Below are 9,875 nucleotides of genomic sequence, written 5' to 3' on the forward strand. Positions count from 1 at the left end.
CAGCTGGAAGCAAATATTGTACTCTACTTTGTCCATTTGAGAAGAAGAAAAAAACCCATCCACATATTATGATATAGATCTTAATTCTCTTGCCATATAAAATAAAGATGGTTAGCCCAATTCTTTATAGTTTGATTTACTTATCGAGAGAAGCTCCAGAACACATGCATCTGAACTTTATGACATTTTTATAGTAAAAGTATAAAGTCTCCATATTTTTTTTTTAATTTTTGAGTCCAAGTCTGCATATTTATTAATATATATAGTTTATAGGTTTATTAATTCAAGTCTTAACTTCATTGTTTTTTCTTAGAAGGCAGGGAAATCTTGTTGCAGTATTCTCCCAATGCCATCACTGGAAAAACTTCTCTATATGCTGGATAGTGTAACATGCAATTTTTGAAGAATACTCCAGTAATTTCCTGCACATGTAAACAATTAGAAGTTGTTAATTACATTGGTAATTAGGTATATCTATAAGTTTTAGAAGGAAACCAAAAGAAAAAAAAAAGGCATTGATCACCTTTTGTGGAAAATCACCATCTTCAGTTTGAGAATTGATCAACACCTTGGCAGCATGATGAATTGGATTGGGGTCTATATCTGCCTGTTAATTATATTAAGTAATTAATTAGTGTTATTTTGAAGCACATAAACTGATTTTGAAATAATTAAAATCATTTTTTTTTCAAGACGATTCTAAAATCTATCTCCTAGAAGATATTTCATTAAGCACATAGGACTACAAAAAGTTCAGGGCTTGGTGGACACTTTCTTGGGGATTTGTTTTCAACTGCGCTCTCCACTTCCCGTTTCAATCCATCTCTGTAAAATTTTTTGTTTTATTTTGCAGAGAGCAGAATGAGAGCTTTCCACAGAAAATTTGTAGATGTTGGGTTAGCTTCTATCTTTTTTTTCTTCAATTAATTAAATAGGCTGTTATAAAGGGTACATTTGTATAGAGGGTATTTGGTATTACCATGCATTCTTATTCTTGTATTTGTTTCTTATTATTGATGGGGTATTTATCCTTTGGCTGTGAGTTAATAACATATTTAGCCCAATTTGAATATTTTGACTTGAGCAATATGGTATCAAACAAAAACTTTTAGGCTCCTTCCATCGTCGTCAATGGTTTGGCCAACTTTGATTTTTTTTCCGTCGTGAGTTGCAACACCTTTTTATTCTCAGCCATGAGTTGTAGATTCAGTTCGCAGATTTCGTTTTCCACCGGATTTGTGTGGATTTCTTTGTTTCTTCGGTGCGCCTTTTTAGTGGGGTTCTTCGTGTGTTCTTTAATGGCCGAAGAAGATCTCATCAATCCTACTTCGTCGCTTGCATCAACTTCTTTTTCTCAAACCACCATAATTAGCTACGTGGATCCTTATTATCTTCATCATACCGATAATAGCAGCCTTACTATGGTTTCTGACCCTCTAACTAAAAGCAATTATGTCTCCATGGAGTAGATAGATGATAATATCTCAACTGTCAGTAACAAGCTTGGCTTTGTCGATGGGATGATTTCTTAACCTGATGTTTATTCTCCTCAATATCGTTCTTGGGTTATTTTCAATCATGTGATTGTCGCTTGGATATTGAATTCCATTTCTAAGGAGATTTTGGCTAGCGTTCTCTATTTTGACAATGCTCGTGCCATTTGGACTTCAACAGCGCTATCAAAGGAAAAGAACAGATCACGTATCTTCCAACTACAGCGTTGTCTTTCCAATCTAGCTTAGGAACAACAGCCGGTCACTGCCTATTTCACCCATTTGAAGACTCTCTGGCATGAATTAGACTCTCCCCATCTCCCCACTTAGCTTACTTACAAGGAATTTTTCTAAAACTTTTAAACATTCAAGATCAATTTTGATTATACATGAAAATTACATTAAAAAAAGTGTAAAGCTAAACATTAAATTATTGATTTTATAGGATAAAAAACAAAATGTTTTAAGTTATAAGTGAGAAGGAACTTGCCTGTCCAGCACATATCAAACCCATCAAACCCCATGCAGTTTGCACCAAATTTGACCGTTTCCCATCCAACGGTATGTATCTCTATGTGGTGCATTCAATGATAATAATCCAATCAATTTATAATATACAAAATATAAACATATAACTACAACAAAGTTGATCATTTTGGAATGCGAGAACCTTTCGAAAAAACATTTGATAGATCTTTGATATATTTTTTTTTCAAAGGTTATTTTAACATTTAAATAACTTTTGAAATGTATCGAAAATTCCATAAAAAAAAAGGCTTTATTTAACCTCTAAAAAAGTACATATTTTTCAAAAAAATTTTAAAAAACCTTCAATAAAAAGTACATATATCATTTTCAAAGGTTAGTAGTAATAAAAAGTAAAGATTATTGAAGGTTTTTTCAACATAAAATGTGTATTTTTCAAAAGATTTTATTAACTTTTGATAAATATATAGTTTTTTCAAAAGTTATTAATAATCCTTCAATGTATATCCTTTTGAAATGATTTTATTATTTTTTTTTGATAAAAAGTCAAAACCTATATTTTTTTTGGAAGGTTATTTATTATCCTCCGATAAAAAGTAAATATAACTTTTGATAAATGTACCTTTTTTTCAAAGGTGATTAATTATCCTCTAATAAAAAATAGATATTATCGAAGGTTTTCTCAGCACGTTCCATAAAATGTATATTTTTTTTAAAGGTTTTTTATTATTTCGTGATAAAAAGTATATATTTCTGAAAGATTTTTCCTAAACCTCTATATTATAGATAGCTATTACTGTCTCATCATTCTAAGTCTCAATTTTTATTCGAAATTGTAAAGTGTTTTGTTTTAAAAGTCAAAAGTAATATTGCAATTCTCTAAAAACAAATGATAAAATTTCTCCATAATTTACACTAAATTTTGTATCTCTGCCCACTTAGGGTTGGAAGAAGTTAAAAGATAAATATACATGTTGTTTTGTTACCTTCGTTGCACATGACAAGTAGCTCTCTCCAAACCCTCCTTCTGAATTTTGTATGTTAATCAGAAAATTAGCTCCTTTGCGAAGTGCTTCACAATTTTCATAAGCCTTCCCCGCCATTGACAATGCCTTAAGTGCAAACCACGTTCCATATGTATAGCAAATCCCCCAATTTCCGTACCTAAACACACAATGCATGAAAGTTCTACCTTATATAAGTGCTTTATATACGGATTACTCAAATTCAAATTTCGTTTGACCTAGATTTTGAAAACAAAACTGTATAACTTTTTTTTTTCGAGTTGTATAATGTTTTGTTTTCATCATTCCCTATAACATTCACACTGTTCCTCATGCTCGTGATAAACTAGTCTAATAAAATAATGTTTCTACTGTTGGAAGCGTATGATGAACACCTCAAAAAATAATCATCAAATAAAAAATATTTGAGAGGAAAAACAAACTTTATTGGAAGATTTTAACTTTTTCCATGTGTATTCTACTTCTCACTTAAATGATTTAGATTATAACATTTCAATCCATAGGATTGTCATGAGCATAGCTTATACCACAAATTAAACACAACAATTAAAAACCTTAGGCTTAATTAACATGAAACTCTTACAAAATTAACTCTAAACATTTTAACTCACCTCCTTTTAAAAACATGTTTAATTTTCAACGTCCACATGCTAGGCTTGGGAGGCAGGATGTTCTTCATTGTTTTCAAATCAAAAGTGAAACAAGAGTTTTTGAAATGGAACTTATGGGTAATTTGTATAAAAATCTCAATACTTAATATGTGTAATAATAAATAGGGTTACCAAGAACCATCAGGCAATTGTGTGTCCAGCAGAAATTGAATAGCCTTGTTGATAAAATTATTGATCTCTTCCTTTCTATGTGATGGGTATTGTTTCCTAAACAAGAGTATGGCTTGTAATGAAGATGAGGTGCACTCCACATGTCTGAAAATATTATTCATAAATTAAGAATAATATTAATTACCTTAACTAATTAGGTTTAATCAAATAAAATTCAAAATTTATGATTTAATTTAGTAGAATGAAAATTAATTAATGAAAAATCATACTCGTGATCGATGATTAGGTCTTCAAGAAATTCCACTGGATTGAGCCACTAAACTCCAAGGTAAAAATAATTGAATGAGTTTAAAAGATAGATTAATATGTTGAAGAACTTGACACGTCAAACATTTGCAACAATTTTTTTTATTGAGAAATTATGAATATGGACCTTTTTTTTTCTTTCAAACAAGCCGTAACAGTTAACGACGGATTAGTAAGGGCAGTCAAATATCTCAACAATTAGACACTTTTTGAGAGAAGATTTTTTTTTTTTATTCTCTCAATACTCACTCTCACTTTTCCTCACTCTAAGTTTGTCTATTTTTCTCTATATTTCTCTTGGATTACAAATGAGAACACATCTTCTATTTATAAGTGTGAGATCCTTAAGAGTCTAACCAAAAAGTACAATCGGTTCACATGCTCTTTTTTAATCCATAATATCTTGGATATTTCTGTGTATTTCAGTACCTAATGAAACTCTCTAGAATAATTCCTTAAAGCCTGAAGGAATGGACCCTTACTTCTGATATCATTTTACATATTCAACGTTAATTCTAAAATTCTAATATTTACACATTTTAAAGTCAAATTGTAAATATTTCAAGAAACTTCCCAACTTAACTAGTAGTACTTATTTTTGCCATTTTTGCCATTTTTGCAACCTAGTCCAAGCACTTAGCTAGTAGAAAAAATTGTGCAAATACTGAAAGAAAAAGAAAAGAAAAAAAAAGGAAAAGTTTTATTAACTTGCCAAACTATGGTTCGACAATAGACTATAAAATAATGGATGCATATTCAAGTAGATGGCAAGTATTTTTCGTATACCTCCATCCAGTAATAACTTGATGCTGGTTCCCAGGCTGGTATACCCCCATTTTTGCTTTGTAGGTTTAGGATGACATTAACAGCATCGTAGAAACGTTCAGGCTCCATTTTTTTGCCAACTATTTCAGGTGGTAGCAAGGAGAGAAGTAGACAACACTAGAAAAATTTTACAAGTTTCATTAATTATTGTTAATAGTCATAGCCATTAATGTGAAATTAGTAAAATAAATGAAAGTTAAAGCCACACCTTTAAGTTCTCAGCAGTGCAATCGGAAAGTTGCCATCCATGATCACAGTCTGAAAAGGTCCAAGATCCTTTAGACATATAGCGGAACATACTTTTGTAGTCACCTGAAGGATTGTTTCTGACCTACAATTTCACCCAACATATAACTTAGCTTATAAGTCTGAGTAAGGCACAAAAGCAATCGAGATGTAATGTTTGGATTGATTTTTTAAAATGTTTAATTTTGTAATATTTTACTATACTTAAAGATATTTTAGAAGTTTTGTTATTTAAAATAATGTCATCAAAATGTAACGAGGGAGCTCCTTCGAAAAATATTTAAAATGCAAAAATATAATTTTAAAAATATTTGTTTAACTAAATAATCTAAAAAGTACTGTCTGAGTTATTTATCAAAATTAATTAGAATATATTTAATTACCTGAGAGTTCTTGATGAATTGATGGCCATTGTTGATGGCAGTCTCAATTTCATGTGTGATATTACAAGAAAGTAGAGCTTCCATGGCAAAAGCAGCATCCCATGATTGGCTACCAAAACTTTGTATTTTCATACCATCTTCAGCCATCCAGAAATAATCAGGAAGTCTGGCTAAATGCTTCTTCACACATTCACTTTCTGGATCTTCAATCCAGCAAGCAAGCATGCACAGTGGCTGTGGTAAAGCACCATAACTTTGAGGATTTAATATGCATAGTATCCAAGTAATGTTTTAACCTATATATATCATATTAAATAAATGATAAATCGAGGGATCTATAGGTGTACCAAGATAGCTCTAATTCAAAAGTGATGCATGTTAATCAAAACAAAATATATAGAGAGATACTGTCGATGAGCTAAGAGTTGAGATGTAACCTTTTCGACGCAGCCAATGGTAATGTAGCGACTATTTTCATCCTCATAATGAATATGTCTCATAGTTTCATTCAAGGCTTTTTGACGAATCAATTTGTTAAAAGGCCATCGAGTCAGGAGTGGTTCAGTAAGTAAATAAAGAGTGTCCCAAAGCAAGTCTTGAACAAAGGGATGTGGAAAGTACAGATCTTCCTGCAAAAATATAATATTAGTTATAAATACATACATAATATATTATATTATACGATTTGGTATGGCGTTGGCTAAGTTAAATATATATAGAAGGAAGATATATCATATCTTACCATAGCACACATGTGACGAGCTTTCTTCCAATTAATTTGACAATAAGGTTGAGTGTGAAGTTCATCTCTTAGTTGTAAAATAAAAGAGGTTAGAGGTGCTTGAAACCTTTTGCCATACAAATAAGACATGGGCATATAGGTGATTCGAGTGTAACACATCATGTTTACTGTATGCATCAAGTAATCAATCAAAAGTCGAACGTTTCATATATATATATATATATGAAAACTTGAGTATAAATATATATAATATGATGAATATAATATTTTATTTTATTTTTGGATATAGTTGAAAGTTGAACTTACATGGGTGAATGGGGAGCCAAGTGGGTAACATCCAATATTCAGGAGGCATGGGGTTGCTTCCAGACCAATCGAACACGTTTAATATCTTTACATTATTCAAGTTAAAATATGTCCTTAGGTTGAACACTTCATAATATAATAAGAGATGGAGTCAATTAAAAAGTGAAAAATAGGTCAAAATTTTCATTTTAATGGTTGTATACATTTAAATGGTTCTTTTGTCACTATCATTTCAAACACAAAAGTATTTACAAATATAGCAATCATTTTCTAAAATTGCAAAAAAAATATCAATATATGAAGATGAGATTGATATTTATGTATAGTACTTTTACATATTGGTATATATATGTCTACTGTTGAATGTACCTGTAGTACTATATATATAATTAATATTAAACTTTAAAAAAATAGGTATTAAAATAAAAAAATTTACAATATGAGATGAAATTGATATTTATACGAGAGCCATGTCTTTCCCCAGGAAGGTATCGAGGTGACACCACCACGGTGTCGTATCCAATTTCTGGATCTGAAAAGTTGCTCAACCTCAGGTCCTTCCCCAAGTAAACGTAAAGAGATGTAATTGAAGGTAGTGCAGAACATGTTACTGTGACCACCTACATGCAACCCCCATCCGCCATCTTCATTCTGCAAAGTATTATTAGTATAACTTTACATTAATCAATTATGTACTCTATGTCTCTCTACCTACGTGGTTTTTTTTTTTTTTTTTTTTATAGTGAAACATATATGGTGTTTTTGAAAAAGATAGGGTGTTGAGAACCTGAACCTCCAAAAAAAATCTATATATATGACATGCTAGAAGTGAGTTTTTCTGCTTTCTTTCAGTACAATAGAGAATGAGAAAGTCAATAATACATGTTTTATGAGCTAAATTCACTTTGACAGAGTGAAAGTTTTTTTTTGTATAGTGTTTCACATTCGACCACTATAATTTGAAATTTATAAGTTTAAATGATAATTAGGATATGGTTTACCTGATGGTTGTAAATATAACGCAACATTTCTTTCTTGTGCTCAGGACTCAATATTGTGTCCATTATACCCATAACGTAGATGCAAATTAGCATAGGGCACATGTAAAATAAAGGGCCTGATGTTTCACTTGGCCAATGTCCATCACTTGCTTGTATGGCTGCTAGGAAATATGCTCCTCTTCTCATTGCATTTGATGCCTTTTCATAACTTATTTCTTCTCCATCCTCAACTTTCTCTTGTGGTATACTTTGTTTGAACTTTTTCTCTCTAAGAAACTGCACCCATATCATTTAAATTAATTATTGTTTTTCCATTCAACTTCACACGAATTTGCAATCCAATAACATAAAATTATAGATACGGAGTGAGTATAGTTTAGCAATAATTAACGTGTATCGTAGCTATAATTAAATAGAAAAAAATTATTATCTATAAGTGATAGCTGGTAACAGTTTCATATAGACATTATCATTGATGTAAATAAAAATTTTGCTATATTTGTAAATAAGTTTGTTTAATTTTCTATATATATTCGAGGAAAGAAAAAGTTACTGTAAAAAATTGGAATAAGAACTTTTTAAACTATGTTTTGTGACTAAAATGATCAAGTTGAAACCATAAACATTAAGCAAACCTATTCTTAAAAACTTGGAAATGGTGTTACCTGGAGGCGCCAAAGCAAGTCAGCACTGAGAAAAGAGTTTTCCTTGTGACGTTTGTTTATGAAATTCTGGCGAAGTCGTTCAACTTCAACTCGTTCTTCAGGAGTTCCAGCATTTGGATCAAATTCCCATATTTGTCTTCCAACAAAGTTGTTCATAGAATAGATGTAAGGATCATTCCCACCATCACCTACCTTAAGCCTCCACATGATCGTTCTTGGATTTGCAAAGAAACTTCAAACAAGAGGACTAGAACTCGTCCTAAATAGGAAAAGGAAGATAAAAAAACAAAGCAATATTGCAATGGCCACAAAATTTATATTTATCAACATTCATTTTCTTGGTATGATGCAAAGTTTCTCAACATTCAATAAACCCCATCTCTCTCTCGACATTCAAATATGTGCACTTCTACCTATTTAATTCACTTATTCCATAAGTCAAAATCCAAAACTATTCATCCATTATATTATTGGACTAATTCGTTAGGGTTTAGGTTTTGGCATTCATTATTTGATTAGTTTGTCGCATGTGATCTATGGTACAAAGTTCAATTTATTTCACTCCTTCGTCTCAAATTTATATAAGTGTTGTGAACTTGAACTTTAAACTTCAAATGTCAAAACATGTTGCAATTTTAATTTTATAACGAATTCTTACTCGAACTATCATTAAAAAGCTTTCTTATGCATTACTTCAATAAATTATAAAATATATGCACAATATGAGATTGATAAAATTTTAGAAAAAAATGAAATTTAGTTTTTTTTTTAATTTATAAATTTGATAAAATTATTCACTAGCTAATGTGTTTTGAGCAAACTATTCTTTATCTTTATTGAGAAATAGTTAATTTTTATATTGGTCAAGTCATTTTTGTGTATTTTTTTTTCTATACAAATTTTGACGAGTGCTTGTGAACATTTTTCCATGATTTTATTTTGGTTAAATGGACGAATTAAGCAAATGTGATTGATTGAGTGTCAAATTTGGGATACTTATTTAACATTAAGTAGCAACATTCTAAAAGTTTTATAAATATAGCAAAATCTATCGGTGATAAACTTTTATCATTAATAGATTCTCATGGTTTATTACTGATATAAACAAATATTTGCAATATGATCTGGTGATAGACTTCTATATCATTGATATGTTTGGACAAATTCTACTATATCTACAATTTTTAAAAATATTGCTATATATACTAATTTTTTAATCTAATATTATCTTTCCAACTATTCCTTTAATTTTTAGAATCCAAATTGATAACAGAAATCAAGTGCAACACCATAAGTTTAGGAGGGAACATGAATGAACCGATATCCTAGTAGTCTTAAATGCGATCACGATTGAGTATATTCCACCTATGTTCATGGAAAAATTGTGACAGTAATAGTGAGTTAGCAATATGGCTGATATTGTGATATGATTACACATGACTATCGGATAAATTATATGAATACCTCACATGATCAAAATCCTAACAAGCTGTGACATTGACAAACACATAATGAAAAGGTTAGAATTCAAACTTTTTGTGATAGGTGAAGGCACTCCCAAAGAGATCCTTCGTACAAAAGAAAAAACCTCTTCATTTTCTTCCATTTTCAAGCC

The 9,875-nt window shown here is 30.5% G+C and overlaps 1 protein-coding gene across 1 annotated transcript; it reads right to left on the reverse strand.

The window, feature by feature from the left end:
- Window positions 1-227: 227 nt before the first annotated feature.
- LOC101216873 (isomultiflorenol synthase) lies at window positions 228-8,624 on the reverse strand. The gene is made up of 15 exons (XM_031881580.1): window positions 8,261-8,624; window positions 7,596-7,871; window positions 7,058-7,245; window positions 6,595-6,680; window positions 6,289-6,455; window positions 5,984-6,175; window positions 5,547-5,780; window positions 5,126-5,248; window positions 4,879-5,034; window positions 4,056-4,102; window positions 3,787-3,930; window positions 2,966-3,143; window positions 1,984-2,064; window positions 524-607; window positions 228-422 (listed from the first exon to the last, which is right to left on the reverse strand). Exons 1-15 carry the CDS (start codon window positions 8,465-8,467, stop codon window positions 297-299), a joined length of 2,289 nt encoding a protein of 762 aa, XP_031737440.1. The 5' UTR covers window positions 8,468-8,624; the 3' UTR covers window positions 228-296.
- Between the last annotated feature and the right edge of the window lie 1,251 nt (window positions 8,625-9,875).

Source organism: Cucumis sativus, chromosome 2 (genome assembly GCF_000004075.3).
Source record: "Cucumis sativus cultivar 9930 chromosome 2, Cucumber_9930_V3, whole genome shotgun sequence".
Lineage (NCBI taxonomy): Eukaryota > Viridiplantae > Streptophyta > Magnoliopsida > Cucurbitales > Cucurbitaceae > Cucumis > Cucumis sativus.

Excerpts from the sequence above, each read along its gene's own strand:
- LOC101216873 (XM_031881580.1), bottom strand. The coding sequence starts at position 8,467 with ATGTGGAGGCTTAAGGTAGGTGATGGTGGGAATGATCCTTACATCTAT. Across the intron at positions 6,681-7,057 it reads TGGGGAAAGACATGGCTCTC|GATATTAAACGTGTTCGATT; the intron begins GTATAAATATCA and ends GAATAATGTAAA. Across the intron at positions 608-1,983 it reads GTTTGATATGTGCTGGACAG|GCAGATATAGACCCCAATCC; the intron begins GCAAGTTCCTTC and ends TATAATTAACAG.